We start from the raw sequence: 22,052 nt of genomic DNA, 5'->3' as shown, positions 1-22,052 counted from the left end.
TTTGCCAAGGGGAAGGGTGGTGGGAAGACTATCGGAGTCCTCAGGCCGAATTTCCCTTGCTGAAATCCCAGCAGGGAGCTGGGGAGGATGATGCTGTCGGATCCCATCGCACCCTGAGCAAAGGACAGAGCACCTTCACCAGCACAGTTTCGATCTCAGCGAGGTGTCCGCTCGCTCTGGTAGCCCAGCTTAATTCCAGCATAAATAACTCCGCTCTGTGATATTCTGCCAATCTGATTGACCTCATGGTTCTAAAAGGAGGTGACAAATTTCCTGTCCTCTGCAGCAACTGTGCGCTGTTCCTGCCCAGACAGGGCTGCGTTTCAGGGATAAATCCCTCCTTTTGACCAGGAGCATCCTCGCTGGTGCTGGTACACCCCGTCCCCTGGCCAACACCACCCCTGCAGCTTCAGCCCCCGCTTTCCCTTTGGCAAACTCAACCCAATGCCCCTGTTGAATCAGGAAAAGCTGCAAAAAGGGGAGGCAAATAGGAACTTCCTAGGGCCTGGCTCATATCCCCTCCCCTTCCCCAGGTTGCTGGGTCTCTGTAGCTTTCTCATCCCGCCTTGGGAGGAGCAGGAGCCGACCGGCGCGAGGCTTTGAGCTGGGCTCAGCCCCGCCGGCCTGGGGTGTGTCGCCCACCATTTCCTAAGTTATTCTTTTGGGCTTCCTTTTCTCACTATTAATAGATTTTTCAGCCAATCTGAGCTGTTTCAACAAGGTGGTCAGGGCGGGGGGGAGGGGGCGGAGGGGAGGCATTTCTGAAATAGGAAGCGGGAAGCTCTCAGGCAGGGAATTAATTTAACAAGAGGGGCTGTGAGGGGAGGCGGTGGTGTTGGATGGACGGGACATGTCCTTTCGCTTTGCGTTTTGCACCGCTGTGATTCTTTTTTGGTTTGTGCTCGAAGCTGTGACCTTTCCAAGCAAGCTGCTTCCCTCCAAGCATCCTCCCCAGCTTGCAGAACACGGCGCATCCGCTGCACCGTGGTCAGGACCTCTGCGTCTCTTCGTGGCATGGTTGCTGGTGATCCATCGACTTGTCATACAATGAGAACCATCGGCACAAATCACCACGTCATTCCCTTTATACTCCGGGTGCATTTTCACATCCTAACCGAGCCCTTCAACACCAACCCCATCCAGGGCTCTGGCCTCCCAAACCTTGCTCCCTTGGGGCCAAACAAGCTCATCCTCACAGCTAGCCATAAGGGAAAGTTCTCACCCCTCTGGGGTTGTCCCCATCACGGAGACACCGTATCACCAGCATAGCCGTGGGATACACACACGAGGAAATGAAATCATGTTTTTGCAGCGTGCTCATTTCCTCCAGGCCATTTGGCCACTGTGCACGCGGATGCATGCGGGGAAGGCTCGAGCTTTGCTCCTGCAGAGAGGTATCAGGCAGATTGCTGTTGCCCAGCACAGAAATGAAAGGTTTTGGGTTGTTTTTATCAGTGCTACCTGCAAGAGGAGAGTGTGCACTGAGTACACTGAAACCCATGGTGTCAAAATACAGCGATAGCTGCTGCGCTATGCTCATTTTCCTTAAAATGAAGAAGTGACGTTGGTCCAAAAAGTGAAACTAAATAATCAGCCTTGCCCTGCCAAAATGCAGCCAGGAAAGTCAAGGACAGGTAGGGTGTTGTTTTTTTCTGCCTTCTCAAAAACAAGGGTGAGGGAACCTGGCTGAAATTCAGGTGAACTTTCAGGCTTTGGGGAAGGACCTCATGCTGGTAAGGAGCGCGATAGCCTACAGGACTTCTTCTCCATCCTCTTTCTCTCTCTTAGCATGCATTAAATCCTTTTATCTCTGGGGCTCACGGCATGAAAGGGCCTTTCTTTTCCTGCAGAAGGACATACTGTATCTTTTGTGAGTAATCTTCATGCTAAAGTGGCACCGAACATAATCCTGTCCTGTCTGTCCTTTGTTGCTGTCAGCCTGTGCTTGCAGGGGTTTTTTCTCTTCTGTTTCAACCAGATCCTATTCATTTCTTCTTTGGAGGACACTCATCAGGCCCCACTGGCCATCAGCCCAGGCAAACGGGGGCTCATTACCAGTTATTACCCCTGGGTCCAACAAGGAGATTTGGAAAGGGCATCTGGGCAAGAGGGAGGGGAGAACAACAGTTAGATATAGCACACATGGTAGTAAAGCAGTCACCCCTGGACCTGCAGTGCTCTCACTGCTTGTTTTGTATTTCTTTCTGCTTTGGGATTAAGTATTTGGTAAGCTTCCGAAAAAAGAAGAGCCTGCAGTATGAATAAGCCATGCCTTCTGCTGGCGGTGGACCTGTAAGACACCAAAAATGTGATTTGTTTTTCCTCAGTCTAAATAAAATACATTTTATACCAATGCTGCCATGAGGCACAGACCCTGGGCAAACAGCTAATACTAACCCCAGAGCAATAAAACCACACACACACAAAAAAAAAAAAAAAAAAAAAAAAAAAAATCTGTGCAGCCCTGAGACCATAGCAGCATCTGGCACCTTGTGCAAGAGCAGTGAGAAAACAGTTAAATTTCATGCAGCTGCAGAGCAAAGGCAAATTTCACTGTCAGATGGGTGCCTAAAAATCTGTGGGACAGATCTGGGGATAGGTACAGGTGCCAGTCCTCCATGGAAAGAGGGGCTCACCCAGCTGTAGCCATGGAAATTATGGTGGCAGCTCAGCTGAGCTAGGGTGGAGGTTAGGAAAAGAGCATCACCTTCAGGTCAAGTTTGGGATGGGACATCTCTTACAAAGGGCTTCCCAGTGGTCCCATCCAGTCTGTACCAGCAAGCATGGGTCTGTAGGAAGGAAGCAGTGTGATGAAGTGCTTTCTGACTTGCCCTTTGCATTGCCACTTGCCAAAGGGATGCAGGTCTCCATGAAAGGAAAGAAATTTCCACCGCTGTGGCACTCAGCATCTTCTAACATCGAGTGATAAGACACAAGGAAATGGCCTAAAGTTGTGCCAGGGGAGGTTTAGGTTGGATATTAGGAAAAAATTCTTCACTGGAAGGGTTGTGCAGCATTGGAACAGGCTGCCCAGGGAAGTGGCTGAGTCACCATCCCTGGAGGTCATCAAAACACGTGTAGATGTGGTGCTTAGGGACATGGTTTACAGTGGACTTGGCAGTGCTAGATTAATGGTTGGACTGGATGATGTTAGGGGTCTTTTCCAAGATAAATGATTCTATGATTCCGTAATTCTGTGATTCTAATCTTTTAACATCTCTTGACCTTAACAGGAGAGGGACACTGAGGCTGAATGGAAAGATACAAACAGATGAAGTCTGTTTAAGCTTTGTGGACATCAACTCAGGTCTTGGTTCTTCTCCCAGTGCTTTCTCAGGATATATCTTCCTGTGTGAAGGAAGGACCGTGGGGGCAAGCCTGGAAGATCACACAGTTTTTCTCTGTCAGCAGAAAGATGCCTTGCTTTAGGCTTTTTCCCCCATTTTCTGCTGAAAGTGGTAAAAGCACAGCTGCAGCTCCCTGGCTTGGGACCGAGAAGTGATGGGGCAGCTTCACATGGTTCATGGGGTCCCAGCTGGCCACCAAGACTGTCCCAGAGCCAAGGCATGGACCTGCCCCTTTCTCTTTTGGACCGAGTTGAATTGAATTGCTGTTTCTACTTTTTCTTCAACACGTTTGCTTCCTGCCTCTCTGGGACAGGGACAGGTTAAGAAAAGGAAGTGACAGCAGTGGGAGATTTCCTCCACCTTCCTTCCGACCCTTTCTTTATTGACATCTCTTCAATACTCTTTCTACCACTAGGGTGTGAGTAGTTTTCCCCTTGACATCAGAACCCCTGTCTGGCTTTTACGTCCCTATTTATGGGGTAGATCCATTTTGTGGCTAACTGGATGCCATCTCTCTAGCTTGCTGCAGCTGTCACCGAGAATTCAAGCCAGGAAAGTTAAGCTAAGAAGACAGCTGGAAGAAAACTCCCTCCTGTCTTTTGCACCTAGGTCTCCTCTTCTGGGTGCCCACATCTTACACCTGCATTTTGCTTTCTCTCCTTTTCTTCTCCTGCAGCCAGTGGTCAGTCCAATAATACCTATGACTTCTAGGTATTATAATATTATAAATTATAATTATAAATTGTAATTATAATTAAATTATAAATGATCTTTTCCTGTATGTGTAGGGCAGGTGTTTCCTTGCAAGCCCCTAAAATAATTCATGCTGTTATAGTTTTCTCAGCTAACATCTCAGTGGTGTTTGCAGAATGGCTGCTCCTGGTGGCTGATGGGGAAACAGGAATAGGAATGGCATTGTCTACACATCTTTTCTCCTGCCGTTTCCCTGTTCATATGAGCCCAAACCTGCCACAGCTCCCCAGCCCAGATCCCATTCCCCAGGTGCTGTCTGTGCCTCCAGACTCCAGGCCTTGACTTGGCAGGGTTGATCCAGGCTAGATTTCCCCAGTGGTACAAATCTCAGAAACTTGAGCTTCCATCAGATCTTTGAAGCACAACCAGTGCTAATAAACAGGCTCTGCAAAAGAAAAAAAAAAAAAAAAAAACATCATTGCCAGTAAGCTAGCATAGAGGAATTAACATCTCAAGAGCAGTGCCTGGAAATTACTAAAAATCCATCCTGGGAAGTTTCACTCCTACTTTGGGCAGTTGGAAACAATATACAAGGGGGGCACGGGGCAAAAATATAGCCCTGTTTTGAGCTGTCATCAAATGTAAGAAACATAGTCCCCCAAAATCGGGTTGGTTTCCTGACTCCGTGCAGGTGCACTGCTGCAGGGCAGTCTGCAGTTTCTGGAGGGTGAAAAATTAGCTGAAATTTTTCCTGGGGTGAATTTGAGCAAGTGCCCAGAGCTGGGAGTTACTGTGTGCAATGGGGAAGGTTATCTCCGCGGCGACTGATAGAGCTCCTGCTGTGATTACAAACAGAAAAAAAGGACCCAAATTTTGCATCCAGTCTCGTGGTGTGTATAGCATGTTTGAGTGTTGCAGCACGTTGCTGCTGTTGGAGAGCTCTTTTGCCATGTAACCTGTCCTTCGGCGGTGCCCCTCACTTCAGAAAAGGATTAATAATTTGAGAATTTAAATTATTCTTCAGAAATCAACTGCAGGTCTCATTCTGTGTGATAACCGAGCAAAGGGCAATGCTCTTTGCAATGAGACTGAGCTTCATTCCCACTGAGGTAACACCAGCTCTCACAGCTTTCCCCAAAAAGAACGAAGCCACAACACGAGTAGCATTTCTATATCGTGCTTTGGGATGTACAAATGTGGGATAGAGACCGCAGGAAAACACGTGGGAATTTCAGGGTTCAGACTGTGCTTTTGTCATGGTGTTCAGGATTTGCATGGTACGTGTAGATGGAGCCCTTCCTTTCCTGGTTTGCTTTTCCTTTTTCTACCCAAATGAAGCATTTGATTATTTTTTTTAACATTTCCATATGAAACTGAACACTAACTTTTAACTTTTTTTGTGAACTTCTTGGGTTTTTTGGAACAGCAAAAATAAGCTTAACAAGCAAATGATTGTAATTTGGTGATAAAATTTGCAATGGACAACTGAATCGAACAGCCTTGAAATTAAAATGATGTGGCTCCAAGTAAATGTTTTTTTGCATTTAATTGCAAGCTCAGTCCAGTGTTGACCCATTCTTTTGGAGCAAATAGAATAAATATTCTTTCCATAGTTCACCTAGGTGGGGATTTCTGCCTGTACGAAGTTTGGCTCTGTGAGTAGATGCGTGTGCCTATTTTGTGTTGCTTTTCCTAGTAACCATCTGAGTTTAGGAGAAAAATAATTTGAAATGTGAACAATGAAAGAAGCAAATGCTAAGCTTGCAAAAATAATAAAACTTCCAAAGTGGTTGGAAGGCTTCACCTCATTTATCTGCAGCTCCTCGCCACTACAGAGACCTCTGAGACCCTTGGGGTCAGCCAAACAGCACCCATTGTGTCCCTTAGCTGCTCTCCTAGAATCATTAAGGTTGGAAAAGCCCTCCAAGATCATCTGGCCCAACCATCCCCCTACCACCAATGTCACCCACTAAACCATGTCCCTAAGCACCACGTCCAACCTTTCCTTAAAGGAAAGGTTTTTCCTTAAAAACGTCTCCTAGAAGGGCTGGATATTTTTTGTTGCTGGGTGTTTTTTTGTTCAGGAACAACCTGTGTGAGAGGTGATGCACCTTGCCTGAAGGCAGACCTGACTTCTGGGTGCCAGCAGGTCATGCCCTCCTGCTCTGCTGGCTAAATTGACGCCATAACGCAGCACCCTGTGAGAGTTTAGAGAGCGTGAGACAAGCCCCGAGTGGATGACTCATGGTTTCTGTTCAGCTTTTTTTTTTTTTTTTCTGCAAATACCTGTTTTGGGTGGAAACCGAAGGAAGTTCCCCTAGCCCAAAGTTTATCTTGGCTTTTCTGCTTTTCCCTAGATGTCAGCTCTGACGATGTTGCTGAGACGACCACAGTGATCCCAGGAGGAGATAAGCAGATCACCACCGCCGCAACCACCAGCAACGTTCAAGGGACCCTCTCCACGACCAAGCCGAGCACCCAATCTCCCAGCCCCGGGGTGTCGCCCTCCGCAGCTCCAGGGACAGCCTCCACAAGCAAAACGGGAAGCCCAGCACCCTCTACCGCTACGATGTCACCCACAACTCCTCCAAAGCCCACCACTACAAGCCATCTGACGAGCTCACCCACCACCCGGCAAACAGCAGCCACAACTGCAGCCAAAGACACCACAGACAAGCAGGGTGGCTCTTTGCTTACCACCACCGTGTTGCTCAGTACTCTTCAGCTCAGCACTTTGACCAGCTCCACGACCACCCCTGTGGCATCCACCAGCACCACCCAGCAGAACACCGCCACTACAGCCACCTCGGGAGCCAAGCCCACGGGAAACCCTGTTCCCACCCGGACGACCAGCCCCCCAACCACCTCGACGGGCTCAGTGGCTACTGTCACGACATCTCCGTGCAGAGTGGGTAATGTGAGCTGCACCTCGGGCCCGTTGACCAGCACTGTTGGGAGCACTTCAGACCCACAAGCCAACCTTCCACCCAGCACCAAGAACCACAATGTCTCTTCTCCCCCATCCGTCACCAACCAGTCTGACTCTTCTCCTGCTTCTCCAGTCCACGGGCCGGCCTCTTCTACCCCTTCTGCTGCACCCGTGTCCTCTGCCCCTGGTAAAACATCTCCGTCTTCATCAACTGGCACCACAGGCAAGATCTCAGATGTTGCCACCACAACGACTCCTCGCGCAGGTAACAGAAGACTAGAAGCTTGATTTCTTGGGGAAGGAAGCCTTTAGGTGGTCTTTTCCTTTGGCTATCCTATACACCTCCTGTCACAGTGGGGTGCCATCGCCTCGTCTCATTTCAGGACTTTCCAGCATAGTTTTTTCCATGACACCTAGACATTTAGGTCCCTGTCGTTAGTGAGGTCAAGTCACTGTAATTCAAGGCACGGATCATCTGAAAGTGCCTACATCTGTTTTCAGGTGGACCAAATCCCAAGCATCGCTGACTGCGGTGCCTCGATCTTCAGCAACTGCAAAAAGGAGGCAGCAGCGATGAGTTCAGAGGCAGGGCATTGACAAAACAGATTAATGGCACCCCAAATGCTGAACGAGGAGGGTCCCTAATTGGGCTAACAGCTTAGTGAAGGCTGTCTGGGCAGGCACAGAAAATAAACTTTAGATGATGACTAAGGAGATTTTGTGGCTCAACTCTGAGTCTACAGCCCCAAAAGACTCTCAGCAGTTAGGTAGGATGGCTGCAGGGTTTTGTCTGCTGACTTCTGCCTGAGTAGCATTAGCAGTGCCCACGTGGTGTTTTGGACCTTGCTGAACACCACTGATATGCTTGCTCTGGACCTCTGGAGCTTTGTTAAGTCATGTTAGTTCACTGCTGAGGCACAGCTCCACCTTCCCTGTGGCATTTTGTTGAAACCTTTCATTATCCTTCTCTGGGGAATATCTAGTCAACCCAGTTTCCCGTTATCTGCAATGCAAAAGCCACTCAAAAACCCATCTCCTTCCCTCTCAGCCTCCCAGCTCCTTGCTGCCAGCATCACGAAATGGGCCAAGGTCTTACTGCAACACCAGCTGCACTGGCTTTCTCCAAGCCGTGTTTCAAGCTAGCAGTTAAGGATAGGTGACATGAGTCTTGAATTGTCAAGAAGGAAGAAGGTTCCATGAAGCTTCATAAAGGATTCTGGATAAAGGATAAAGGTTTCTTTCCCCTCATGCTTCACAGGACTATTCTCCAGTAAAGGATGGACTAGGAAATGATTTTGATTCAAATTTGGCTTGAAACAGTGAACATGAAGGGGTTGAGAAATCTTTGCATTCAATAAATAGGTGAGAGAATGAAACAGAAATAATTTTTTTGAAATTAATTCTCCCCTGGAGTCTCCACAAGGTGTCCAAAAGAAAATATCCCTCATCTTTGCTAGGAAAGAGGCAGGAATCCGAAAAGTAAACAGGCTGTAAACAGGATGCAGTTTTCTACTTCTCTTTGTCACCATTTCAGGATCAATTAGGAACCTGGGGATGCAAATCCTTGAAAGGCTCTGTGGAGGCAGGAGGCTACTGTGCTCCTTGCATTACTCCCATTGCACAAGAAACATTGGTCGGGGATGGCATGCTGACCTCCATTAACTGGAGATCCTGGGTAGCCAGCTCAATCTACCTCTGTTGTAGACTTCTAGATGTTGTAGAAGAAAGAAACCCAGATAAGGTGAAATGAGGGCCATCCCATTTGCCCAGCAATACCTCTTTTATCAGTGATTTCCCAGCTATCAACACACAGCCATCGAAGAGTCTGATGGCTTTTGGCAGTAGAAAATATCATCAACAATGCGATTTTTGTTTTAAAACGGGAGCAACCCAAAGCTTTTCCATGAGTTGCTAGGAGTAGTGAGGAGCTTCAAGGCAGGGCAAGAGTTGGAAACTCATTTTCAGCCTCTCACAAATGGAGCTATGTCAGCTGTATCCTCTCTGCTGTATATCAGTGTCTGTCTTCTTGTTTTTTTTTTGGTGTATGTTGGGGACCCAGAGCGCACAAGCCAAGGACGTGTGCCAGACAAAACCGGAGCTACTGAGCAGAGCCCCACCAGTGCCCAGACATCAGCACCAGCCCAGGGGGACCAGACGATCAGCAGCAGTCCTGACCAACAGCACCCTAATATTTCCTTCAAAAATGAGGTAATGACACCCATGGGAAGGTGGGCACTTCGTGGTGGTGTCCAGAACACGGCTAAAAAGGGGGCTCGCTTTTCCTGAACCAGCTCTGTTGAGTAGGGAGCACAATCCCAAACTCAACTTTTATCCCCAAGTCACATTAATTTGTAGCTGGCATCCCATGTAGGTGTAAAACCTGCAGCCCTTCTCACTGTGTGTGCCTGTGTCAGAGGGATCTGCCTCTGGAAAACGCAAGGCAGCAAAATAAGAGTGGATAAACTCTCTCACACATCACTTTCCGGAGATGGATGGAGGTGAAGGTGACCATCCAAAGAAAAGAAGTGAAATTTGGCAAAAAAGGGGAAATGAAATGAACATGGTGAGAGGGCAAAGACCGCAATTTGGTGTAAACCTTGCAGAAAAAATGGCTTGGGAGGGTCTAAAAATGTAAGCCAGGATAATGAATGAACCCTGGTGCTAATCAGGAGGGAAGGGGATATTTCTAGATGCTCATCTGTTATGGGGTAGAACATCATCACAGCCCACTGGCATGGATCTTCCTGCTGCCCAAGCCAATTCCCACTTTGCCCCATACTGCAAATCCTAAGCCACATGTGGGAAGTGAATTAGCAAGCATCCCCCAGGCAACCATTCAAGTTACCCAGGAGAACTTTTATCACACAGTGGAGGGCTGATGGGCCTGTCCTGCCCCCAAAAAGAAGATCAGGGCTTTGGTTGGGTTGGCTCATGGTTTGGGGCAGATTGTTGTATCAGTGTCAATGTTCATTCAACCTATGCCAACAGTTTGACAGTTGCATTTCTTGTGTCTTTCCAGATCATTTGTAAAGACCAGATCCAAGACACGTGGCCCATCATAAATCTGAAAGAAGCTAAAACCTGTGTAAGTAGCATCCTTTGGGATTTTTCTGTAGGATTAGCTGCTGGGCTGCTGTTAGCGATCAGCTGGCAACCCGTGGCACTCTGAGCATGTGAGCCTACATGAGATCACAGTAATTCCCTCAAAATAAGAGGCAAAAACTTTTTGGATGCAAAATGGTAAATGCAAATCCACGCTCATCAGTATCACCCAGTGGGGGACATGGCAGGAACAGAAGAAACCCATGAGGACTTCTTCATGTGGAGGGACCCACTCAGCCAGCCTAGGTCTCAGAACAGAGGCAATGGAAAGTTTTAGAGGGTGAAACCATCTTTCTTTAAAGCTAATGGGGAAGCATTGCCTTAGACTGCAGAGAGGCCTGAAGTTCACCCCAAAACTCAAAAAATAATTAAAAAAAAAAAAGTGAGGGTGACATCCAGCTATAGAGTGACAAAGAAGCACAGTAGGTGAGAGTCTTTTTTTATTATAATTTATTTATTTTGTGTTCCTTGATCCTAAATCAGCTCATAAATCCCTAAAGTAAGAGCAAAAACCTCTATTGCATTTGTTTCAAACCCTCTGTAGGATGAGTGAGTGGTAAGATGTATTTCCAAGGCAAGGGAAAGTCAAAAACCAACCCAAGAGTATAGACCAAGACCCCTTTTCCTGGTGGGTACCCAAATTCTTGGTGTTTTTTTCTGAGGGATACCCACCTTCAGAAACATTAGTATGGAAACTATGGGTTTCCTGCAATAGGGAAGATGGAATTTATTAATAATTTATAAATAGGTTGAGTTTTTAGCTTTATGGTCAGGAGCAAGAGCCAATATCACACAGCTGGTGAAATCTTAAAGGCTGGTGAGATCCTGACTGCTGTGCATTTGGGGTGTTTTAATGGTGGTTTGGGGTTTATAATGTTCTGGGTTTTGGACCTCAGCACTGCCAGGGCAACATAAGCATTGGGAAATTGTCACCCCAGGGCTGTTCTCATAGCTGATGCTTCACAGCATCAAGTAGCTGCTCAGGTTCATGAACCTCAGCAGGCCCCAGAGGGACTAGCACGGACTTCACCGTATGGTGGCAAGATGCAAAGAGCAGTTTTATGAACCATGGTCCTAAAAACACTTGAGATACATACTGAGAGCAGCACAGTGGCTCCTACTGACCACAGCAGCTTTGAAATTCCCTGTGGCTTTTTGGTGGCCCTGCCTGGCAGCCCTGGAGAAGGTTTGTATCATCTCCCTCTAGCACCCGCTGAGCTCCTGGAAGAGGGAAAGCCCCTGTGCTGCCATCTGATGGCCATCACCTTCCTGCTTCTGACACCAGAGGAAGCAATGATTTTTTTGGCCATGTTGCCCTGAATGATGAGGATGAGGATGCTCATGGCCTGGATGCTACAGCAGGAGAGCCCTTCCTGAAAGCATCCCCTTACCAGCCCCACGCAGTGCCCAAACCCACTGCCATGTCTGCCCTGGGAAAACATCTCACCAAATTTTTTATGGAATATATAAAAAATACGACATCAGATTGACCAAATCTAATTTTGGAGCCTAAAGCATCAAGGTGGCCGATGGTGTTTAAGGCTTTATTCCTCCTCCTGGGTGCAGTCTCACTGCGTGGAGCTGCTCCCCATCCCATGGCTTAGCTCGAGCTGTGCCACAGGGCTTTGTGGAAATGGGGCTGTAAGGCTGTGAAACAATGGTGCACGGGGATGCACCAGCAAGCTACAGGGTGAGCAGACATCACGGCTTGGCATCATCCATGGTCCTCTCTGGGCATTCACTCCCTGGAGCTGGTGAGCCAGCACATCTCTCCCACTCTTTTCCTTGGATTCCCTTAGGCATGATAGTGATCAGCAGCCTCATTAGTGCTAAATGACAATTGCATCCTGAAATGGCCACAGAAAGGGTGCATCCTCCCGTACCATCAGTCCCCTCCTGCTTTCAGAACACCTCCCAGCCATTACCTTCCCATTCGCTAAATTCCCAAAATCACATTAAATGTTATGCCTCCCTAGCTGAGCAACTAGCAGAGAAGTGGCACTATCTGGCTTCCCTGCTTTGTAGGTCCGGTAAACAAGTCTCTAGCCAAAGCTTGACAGCAAAGTGGAAAAAAAAAAAAAAAAAACTTTGCATTTTGCAGCCCGTGGGAAAACAGGAAAGTGTGCGCTATAAGGAGAAGTGTTCCAGAAAGGGCTCGGATCCTGGGCCATGAAACGAGCCAGGATTGGGGCTGCATTGTGCTGAAAGCTCAGTCCCAGCTGGGTGAAGCACGGTGAGGGTGATGCAGGGGATAGGGGACATGCCCACATCCCACCTGGCAGAGGAGGGGGCGATGCGGGCATCCTCCCTGCTGCTGTGTTCTCCTGGAGCATCCTGTGCAGTGTGGGGACCCTGGCAAAAAAGGTTGGGGCTGAGCCTGAGAGCCATGGGTTCTGCACCTCAGTTTCTTAGCTTCAGTGAAGTCAAAAATTCAAAATAAAATAGTTTATAAACTCTTAAAAAGAAAAAAAAATCCAGTTAGACGTCAGGTACCATGCAGGTGAGTGAAGGTCCTTTACAGGCTGCTCGGTTCCAGCACCCTTCATTTTGGGGTGATCTTTTAACTAGCGCTGAGCTGTTTGGTCCAGGTTGTCCCAAACTCCCCATTGCCCCTTCTCCTTCCTTCGATGACAGCAGCATCTTAACGAGTTTCTTAATGAGGTTCGTTAGCTCGATGCTTTGCGTTATATAGGGTGACTTTCCTAAGGTCTAGCTCCTGTATCCTCAGCTGGGTTTTTGGTTGCTGCTTGGGGTGCTCCAGCCCAAAACCCATTTGGTGCCACGGGAGGTGAGGATGCCAGGGGTGACCAAAGTCCCTGTGAGTTCCATCAGGGCCACAACGACCCCACAGCCACCTCCCAGGGCTCCTCCACCACATCCCCAGCTGGGACATGGATATTCCCAGCTCAGAGGATACCAGGGGGGCACCACAACCTGCTCCAGCCAGCAAAACGCACGGTGAGACCCCCATACCCCAACCTCTCTGACCTCTCCGGGCTCAGGACGGTCCCCAAGGGGCCACGGGACCCCGTGCCGAGCAGGGTCGTGCCCCCCGCTCGCCCCACCCGGCTGTTTGTTGACTCAAGTGCCGTTACCTCACCCGGGGATGTTGGTTTTAGGTCCCCGCCAGTGTGGGAACCGGATCCGCGCCGCTCGGCAGCGCCTCTCAACTCCGGCCAAGGAATGCGAGTGGCTCCGGCGGGGAGAGGGCGCGAGGCCGGGGCACCACCGGGGCATCCCCCTGGTCCCCTTGCTGGGAAAAGGCAAATCCCTCCTGATCAGCACGTTACAGGGTGTAGGCATCGCTGGACAGCCAGCAGCAAAGCGGTTCGGGGCTCATCATCCTTAAAATGCAAGGGTTTATGCTCTCCGCCCACAAAAAAAAAAAAAAAGAGTTTTAAAGGTTTTTGCTTCTTCATGGGGTGCCAGGAGGAGGAACAGTGCTGGGAACTGTAAGGGAAACCCCAGAGAAGGCTTTGCAGGGAGGCAGCAGAGAGGCTTTTAAGGCTGCTGCCAAACAGAAAGTGCTGTGCGTGCTCAGGGACCGAGAGCTGCAGGACGTGCAAAGCGTAGGAGCACAGCCCAGCGTCCGAGCAGGCTAAAAACAGCACCCCGAGCCAGCCAAGGCCTCTCTGCCCTCCCCTGCTGCCTCATCCTGCTGCCTGCAGCTTTTTTTCCTGATGCTGCTGGGGATGCAGCCAGGACAGCTCGAAGGGAGAAGCTTTTTCCCCTTGTAAATGGAAAGGGAAAAATTCCCAGTGCCGAGCTCGCCCTCACGCTGCACCCAGGACCAGCCTTCCGCCCCACCACGTGCATCCTGGCTCTGCCGCCGCTTCCAGGGCTGCCTCCCAAATATTTTGATAATACGGGGTGAGATTCAGGGCTTTCCTCAGCCAAGGGGGACGCTGGTGGCCGTCAGCACAAGCAGGACCTGGAGGGTTGCAGAGAGAGGAAGGTTGGAGGTGCTGGAACAGGCGGGAGCTGGGCTCTTCCCAGCCAGGGCAGTTTCCAAAGGGTGTGTGTGGAAGATTTTTGCCTGCAGGATCTGTGCATGCAGGATCTGTGCACGTAGGACCTGGGCATGCAGCTCCCATGCACACAGGACTTGCACGTGCAGGATTTGTGCACACAGGTCTGTGCATGGAGCATCTCGGTGCAGGAGCCATGCGTGCAGCTCCCGTGGATGCAAGATTGTATCCACAGGATCCGTGCATGCACAGGAGCTCTGCAAACCAGACCTTGTGCACGCCAGGAGCTGCTCGTGCAGGATTTGTGCATGCTGCTGTGCAGGATCTGAGCACACAGCATCTCTGCATGCAGGCTGCAGAGCCATCAGATGTATTTTAGTGATCTCCCAGCTGCTGGAGAGCATCAGGCAGATGCAGAGGGTCTCAGGAGCACCCCAGAGGGGCCAAGGGCTCCGTGCACCCCTCCGCAGTCATCCCTCCAGTCCCACCCAGCCTCACCCCTCCAGCGATGCTCCTGTTTATACAGAAGCCAACCCCTTTTTTAACTGTCTCCAGAACCCCAGGGAATGCCCAGGGGGTAGAAATGCAGCTGGTGGGAGGGATGCAGATGCCCCTGGGGCACCACAGCCCTGTCCTGTTCCCGCTGTGGCCTCAGCTCCCCACCCCGCTTCCCTCGGGGACCTGCTATTCCTGGAACACCAAAAGCTGCAGCTCGCAGATAAGACCAGCGCAGGGCCCCGGTGAGGAACGGCAGCCAAGAGCTCGGCTTTTCCTAAAGAAACGACTTTTGAACTTTTCCTGTTCCCTGGGAGGGCCAGCAGCAGCCGGACACGGAGGAGGAGGAGGAGGGATGGCTCCAGCTGCAACATCCGAAATCGCGGTCCCACGTTGTGCCAGGGGAGGTTTAGATTGGATTTCTTCACGGAGAGGGTGCTCAAGCAGCAGGATGGGCAGGAAATATTTCGGAGATGAGCAGAGGTGGCACCAAGGGACGTGGTTTAGTGATGGGACGTGGTGGGTCGGGGTGGTGGCTGGTGACCTCAAAGGTCCTCTCCATCCCCAGCCGTGCCATGACCCCGCCACTCTGGGGAAGGGGCTTGATGCTGCGGGTCTCTGGGTGCATGGGCGGTGGTGCCAAGCCCCTCTTTGTCCCCACAGACCGACTGGATGGCTGCCAGCAGAAACGAGTCCTTCTTCGAGCTCTTCTGCTCCATAGGGCGGCAGGCGTTCGACGTCCACAGGGACAAGTGCACCGTGACGCTGGCCTCCTCCACGCCCCAGCGCTGGGCCGTGCACGCGGTGGTGCACCGTGAGTGTGGCCCAAAACCCTGCTGTGGGGAGGGTTTGGGGGGGGGACACGGGTGTGAGGAGGCTCAGGGGGGTCTACCAGAGCCCAGTCAGGGTCTGCTTTCCTTGGGTTGCCCTTTCTCATTGGCGTGGGAGAGGCACAACCGATGAGTTTTGGTCATCAGTGCAGCCTTGAGCCCACCAGATCCCTCTCCTTGTCCACGGTAAATCAAAGTGGGGACCAGTCTCCAGCAGAAAAACACCTCCCACATCCTCAAAACCCAGTGCCCAGCTTCAATCCTTTCCCAAAAGACCACGGAGGGGATCTTCTTGGCCATGTCTGAGCCCTTGGGGTAAATCCAGCTCTGCCCATGGGTGTTTGCACAGGGGACAGTGGGGACAAGCCACCAGCCCTCCCCATGTGGGCTTTGACCCACCGGGTACAGCCCCCATCCCCAAAACGACACCCGAGGGAGGGAACGGGGCAGCCTCTCTCCCACAGCAGGACGTGACCCACTTGGGGTCCCACCGTGGTGGTGTCACCCCCTGCTTGGGTTTGGGGTCAAGCCTGGGCTTTGACCCATCCCCAAAATGACACCCGAGGGAGGGAAGCCTGGACCTTTCCCCCATAGCTCCCTTGATGAGACTTCCAGGAGCGATTTGGGTCTTTTTGGCTGGCTTTAGAGGGACCCTCAAGGTCCCTTCATGGGGCTCCTCCCTTAAGCAGGAGGTGGTGGCACAACCCATCCCCTCTCCATCCCCGTGCTCACTGCAGCTTCTGCCTTCCCCCAGGCCTTTTACACCCCGAAGACGTCTTCGAGGAGCTGAAGGAGAAGAGGAACGAGCTCGAGAAGGTAAGCAGCTCCCCAGGCACGGCGTGGGGACGTCCCCAAAGGAGGCTGGCACGGGGTGGCCACCCCACTTGGGATCCTGACCCCATCCTTCCCTCCACAGCTGGGCATCGTCAACGTCACCTACCTCAACCAGGAGATGGAGGAGGAGGTGAAGGACCAGTTCAGCACGCCCCTCATCATCACCATCATCACCCTGGCCTGCTCCCTGCTGCTGGTGGCGGCCATCTACGGCTGCTGCCACCAGCGCTTCTCCCAAAAGAAGAACCAGGTGAGGTGGGAGGAGGGATGGGACGGGCACCCCGAGACAAATCCCTGCCCCAGGGGCACCTCGGGAAGGCGAGGAGCACCCAAGCTGCTCCTCTGCTGGTGGAGACCTCCCTGCTGGTGCCGCTCGAGGGGCTGCCATCCAAAATCTCAATGCAAGGTGCCCAAATGCCACGGGTGCTTTTGGGATGGGGACCAAGGGCAACCACCAGGGCAGCTGAGCAGCGTCCTCAGGTCCAGGCATAATTTTGATGAGGCTTTCTCAACCCAAATCCATCCCCCTCCAAACCCATCCCCTCTTCCCCTTCACCCTCCCACCCCAAAAAGAAACAAAAGATCGATCACGAAAAATAAATATGGCACCAAAGGAGAAGGGAAGCGTGGGGACAGTTTTTTTTTCCAACTGCTTGCTTAGGAAGTCAAAAGCATTTCTCCTTTTTTTTTTTGCATTTGTTTTTTTTTGGACGCTTTTTCCATTTTTATTTTTTTTAAATTTCGCTCCTGCTGCTTTTCAAAAATGACTTGAAAGTTTTGTTGTGTTGTGTTTTTTGTTTTTGTTTTTGTTTTTGTTTTTTCCCTTTTATTTTTCTCCCTTTCCCCCCCTTTTCAAACCCTGCTGTTGTTTCACCTTGGAAATAAGCAGCACATCCACCCTGACCTCCCCGGGTTTGATGATGGACGTGCCATCCTGATCTTTAATGTGAGTTAAATTCAACGCAGGGGTGGGTGCTGCATCTGTAACCCCCCCAGCTCCCCAGCTTTCGCCCCCCCGTGATGGTTGGCAGCTTTTAACAAGACTAAAGCCTACTAAAGCCCAGCTTGGAAGCCCCCTGCCCCTCGCTGTGGGTGCCAACACCACGGTGGGGAGAGAGCACTGCCTGAGCATCCCTCAACCTGGGGGGTTTTTACCAGCATCCCTCAACCTGGGAGGGTTTTACCAGCATCCCTGGACCTGGGGGGGGGTTTACCAGCATCCCCCCCAAACCTTGAGGGCTCAGGGTCCCCCCCCTGCTTCCAAGCATCCCCTCCAGCTCCGCCGCCCGCTCCTGCAGTGCCTGCTCGCGCCGAGCCCTCTGGTTTCGCTTCTCCACCCTTTTCCCTTCCCAGCGTTTGTTAGGAGCGATGCAGCAGCTGTACAGCCAGGAGGACACGCACAGAAAACCCTAAAAAAATAAGAGAGGGAACACAGGAGTCTGTAAACACAGCCCCTGTAAATCCCCAGGGGTTGGGATGGGGCTGAAGGAGCCGCCCATGGTGAATTGAGATTGGGATGAGGTGGGGATGCTGCTGGCAGTGGAGATGAAAGGAAAGCACCCACAGGGCTGGGATTAGTGTGGATCCGAGCACCAGGTGATTCAGTGCCTGATTCATCCCTGAATCAGCCCTTTCTGAGGAGGGGGAGATGATGCCCCAGCCAAAATTGTGCATAGGCAAAGGGAAGGAGAGGAGGGTTCTCCACCAGGAGCTCTCCAGGACAGGGCACGGGAGTGATGCTGATACAGGGAGAGATGGACTGGTGGCATCTGCAAGCTGGGAGATGTCAGGGGGGTGAAAGGAGAATAAAAATAAAGGGACAAAGCAGGCAGAAAGGGGAGCTGGGGAGGCAGGAGCAGGGATTCAGGGTTGGGGTGAGCTGAGGATGCTCAGCCTTCGGTGCTGGCCTCCTCCCAAGGTTGTGTGACGTGGGGACACAGCCACATCACCCCAACTGCCCTCGGGGAGGTTTTCTGCAGGTCTCTGGCTGCTCTCACCCCCCCTTCCACCACCGGCAGCCTCTGCCTCCAGCCCCGTGCTCCCCCCTCGCTGCGCCGGCGCTGCCTGCAGCCCCCAGCCCCTGCTGCCCCATGGAGCCTCCCTCCACGAGCAGCAGCCTCGTCGGGCTGGGAGGCTGCAAATACTGCCGGGGAGGACCCGAGGTGGCACATAGGGCACGGCCAAGCTCTTTCTCACCTTTTTTTTTATTTTATTTTTTCTGGGTTTTCTCTTCCTCGCAGCAGCGCCTGACGGAGGAGCTGCAGACGATGGAGAACGGCTACCACGACAACCCCACGCTGGAGGTGATGGAGACCTGCTCGGAGATGCAGGAGAAGAAGGTGAACCTCAACGGGGAGCTGGGCGACAGCTGGATCGTCCCTCTCGACACCATCATGAAGGAAGACCTGGAGGAAGAGGAGGACACGCATCTATAGGATACGGAACTTGATCCCGCAAGAAACAACCCCCCAGAAACCCCCAACTCCCCTTAAAAAAAAAAAAAAAAAAAACACAACCCCCCCATACACACGCACAATTCCAAAACAAGGCAAAATTCCCAGAAAATCCCTCGTGAGCTCATCACAGCCACCAGGTGGGGTGCAGGATGGCAGGGGGAGGGATGCGAGCAGAGAGCTCCGTGGTCACCACAGCACCCGCATCGGGACGAGCGGCTCCGTCACCCATGGGTGCTCCTCGGGACCAACCCCACGGGACGGCTTTGCTGCCCTGCTCTCCTCCAAGCAGGGATGCCCGAGGTTTTTTTTTCCCAGCAGGGATGCTGCGTTCCCTCCCATCCATCCAAAAGCAGCCTCCAGCTACCGAGCGAACCCAAAAATAAAAAGAAACACCACGAGGATGGGAACCGGAGCACAGCCCCCGACAGCAAACCTGGAAACCAGAGCTCCAAAATTCCTCCAGCCCATGGTGTTTAATCATCACCCTGCCCTCCCCTACACCCTTCCCTTGCAGAACGCCCAGGTATGGAGCAGGAGGAGCCGAACCAGCCCCTTTGCTCCCTTTCCAGCCAGTTCCCATCCCTGCCGAGCTGCTGGATGAAAACGCACCACGGCCGCGCTTTGGGGCACAAGCAAATGCCCGGGGATGCCAAATCCCACCCTGCCTTCAGCTGCCCCACAACGGGCTCCAGGGCTGGGGCAATTTCTTGTTTCAGACCAGGAGAGGTGATGGGAAGGATGCAGCAGATTTTGCTTTAATGTTAAAGGGAGAGGAAAAGGAATCACTCCTTGATTTCGTCCTTCCAAGGAAGAGTTTAACGAGACCTGGAGCGGTGCCCGATCGCCAGCCCAGGCACACAGTTGTGAGTTGTGTTGGTTTTATTTTGCTGAAAAGGAGCCCAGCCCAGCTCTGCGGCTGGATTTACCTCTGGAAGCATCTGATCACCTGCCAGGAACGCTGCAGCAGCACCACACATCCTCTGCCAGGGCTGGTGGCAACGTGCACGGCGATTTTTGGGGGGTCACGGTGTCCTGCGTGAGCTGCAGAAGAGATAAAAGAGCAGCAGAATCGCGAGCCAGGTGGCTGGGGGGCAGCTTTCCACCCTCCCAGCCCTTGGTGTTTCCTCCCCACGAGGCTGATCAGCTCAATCCACATCCTCAAGCTTCTCCTTTCTTCTTGAGCAAGCGGCCGAAGGAGCAGCGATGCGCAGAGCAGCCTCCAGCTCAGCTCACCAAACCTCATCCCACAGCCCTCAGTCTCCTCTCAAGGGCTCCCTTCGCAGTAAATCTTTAGAGGGGGGCAAAAATCAGACCAGAAAGTGGCTGGACTGAGGCATTCCTGGTTTTCCCCTTCCCATCGCAGCTCCTCGCTGGGTCTGGAGGGATGGGGAGGTTGCAGAGCTCAGGATGGAGCACAGCACCCAAGCAGGGTCCTCCTGCCTTGCTCCCATCACGGCCAGGAGGTTTCCTTCGGGTTAACACCACAGGGACCCCTTCCCGTGGCCGTCCCCGAAGCTGGGTAAAGCAGAAGGGATGGCAGATGCCTCGCGTCCTCTGGGCCAGCTCTTCTCCCTTCGCTCCTGCACTGACGGACAGTTGGAAGCGTTCGAGCCTGTTTTTGTATCTGTTTTTGTCTGTAAATAACTCCTGCTGCCCATTAGCGATGTACTCAGCGCACTTCACTTATCATCTGTGCACCGCACTACGGGGAAGTGATTTTGGAGGGGGGGAAAAAAAAAATCAGAGAAAAAAAAAAAAAAAAAAGAGGAAAAAAAAAAAAAAGCTAAAGGCCAATCTGGGAGGGGACCAAAAACTCGCCACGAAGCAGGAAAACGCCTCCCTGCAGGAGCTGGACAACCCAGGGCCGGTGCCTCCGCACGGGTGGCAGCGAGCTCGGCTCCTTAACACCCCAACAAGCCTTAACGAACCCTTAACGAAGCTCGCAGCTGCTTCCCGGATCGAGTGCCCAAAATCAACGACCTCGCGGCTCGGTCCTCGGCGGCCAGCAGAAGCCCAGGATCCCCTTCCCGGGGCAGAGATGCCAAAGTGCTTTAAGGAGTCAGGTCCAAAGACTTTCCAAGAGAACCCTACAAAGGCTTGAGGTCAAGCAACCTTAAAATCTTTCAGAGCAGAGACCGGTGGAGATATCGACTGCTCGGCAAGTGCTTATAGTGATTTATATTTGAATAGGAATTGTACATTTATTTATTTTTCCAGACACCATATTTTTAAACCACTAATATTTTATAGTAGATCTTCCTTCCCCTATTTAAAGAACTATTTCCTTGGAAAAAAAAAAAAAAAAACAGTAAGTTTTTATGTTGGGAACATTCTTTTTTTTGCAAAAATAAATAAAATAAATCAGGTAGGAAATGCAGCGACGAGCATCTTTGGCCTTAATACTTCCCTTCGTAGACCGTAGCCATAACTGTTAGACCAAAAAAAAAAAAAAAAGAAGAAAAAAAAATAATCTCCCCAGGCATTTCCTCCCTCCCTGCCCCTCTCCCCTCTTCCCCTGGCTTCTCTCCTCTTCCCCTACCACAGCTTTAAGGTGGGAGCCGCCGTGCGAAGCGATGGGGACTCGTTGCCTCCTGGCGAGCCCTTGGGATGCTCTCGCAAGGAGACGTCTCCACTCGCAGACCCTCCGGGAGGGTGGACATAGGTTTAGGATCAGTTTTCTCCCGCTCACGGCGCCGTGGCCCCGCCGAGGAGGACGCAGCCACCGAGCCCCGCACGCCTCCCGCGGCTCTCGCCGTTGCCTCCGGCGGGGACAGGAGTCTGACGTACACTGGAATTTAACCGAGGATTTAACTGGATCGCGGAGATTCTTCTGGCATTTTCCTACAAATATATATATTTTGAGAGCATCATGTATTTCTGTCAATAAAGGTTCGTATGGAACAGGCTGGTTTCTTGGCTGGGGGAACGGCGGGTGCTGGGTGGGGGGCTGGTGCAGGGTTTGGGCTCCAGGACCAGCAGGGCTGCTGCAGTTTTGAGCTCGTTTGGAGACCCAGCGCAGGTTTTGGACGGTCCCACCAGCAGGAAGATGTTAAAACATTGGGATGAGCAGGAGGAAAATCAGCCCGGGCCTTCAGGGATGCCCAGCTTGCATTTCTGCTGTGCCAAAAAAAAAAAAAAAAAAAAAAAAAAAAAGCAGGATAGCGATGAAGACCTGCCCCTAATTAAGGGGATGAAACTCAAAAGGGAGGGATGCTCTGCTGGTGGGGGTGAGGCAGCCCCATCGCAGCCTGTTGGAGTCCCCAGTGCCTTTAAAAAGTTCCCAGTGCCTCTAAAAGACCCCAGAAGGCCAGCCAAACCTACGCTAAGCACCGCAGTGCCAGCATGTGCATGGTGTGCAACCATCTGAGGTCGAGATGCCTGGGTAGCCAAAGCAGCTA

At 51.6% G+C, this 22,052-nt stretch overlaps 1 protein-coding gene across 5 annotated transcripts in view; it reads left to right on the top strand.

The window, feature by feature from the left end:
- Nucleotides 1-21,549, top strand: part of PODXL (podocalyxin like) — a 43,261-nt gene extending 21,712 nt beyond the window's left edge. The window contains exons 2-9 of one of the 5 annotated variants that reach the window (XM_084306112.1): nucleotides 6,398-7,234; nucleotides 9,029-9,177; nucleotides 9,989-10,054; nucleotides 15,198-15,348; nucleotides 16,119-16,180; nucleotides 16,281-16,448; nucleotides 17,088-17,144; nucleotides 18,442-21,549. In XM_084306112.1, the coding sequence (XP_084162238.1) occupies nucleotides 6,398-7,234; nucleotides 9,029-9,177; nucleotides 9,989-10,054; nucleotides 15,198-15,348; nucleotides 16,119-16,180; nucleotides 16,281-16,448; nucleotides 17,088-17,144; nucleotides 18,442-18,633 (1,682 nt within the window). In that variant the 3' untranslated portion in view covers nucleotides 18,634-21,549. Of the gene's footprint in view, nucleotides 1-6,397; nucleotides 7,235-9,028; nucleotides 9,178-9,988; nucleotides 10,055-15,197; nucleotides 15,349-16,118; nucleotides 16,181-16,280; nucleotides 16,449-17,084; nucleotides 17,145-18,438 lie in introns of all 5 variants that reach the window. The other 4 variants (XM_084306110.1, XM_084306111.1, XM_084306109.1 and 1 more) reach the window with 4 other exon arrangements.
- The last annotated feature ends 503 nt before the right edge of the window (nucleotides 21,550-22,052 follow it).

This window comes from Netta rufina (genome assembly GCF_964035555.1).
Source record: "Netta rufina genome assembly, chromosome: 1".
NCBI lineage: Eukaryota > Metazoa > Chordata > Aves > Anseriformes > Anatidae > Netta > Netta rufina.
Note: the sequence above shows the minus strand (reverse complement) of the source record. Positions and strands in the feature narration are given on the sequence as shown.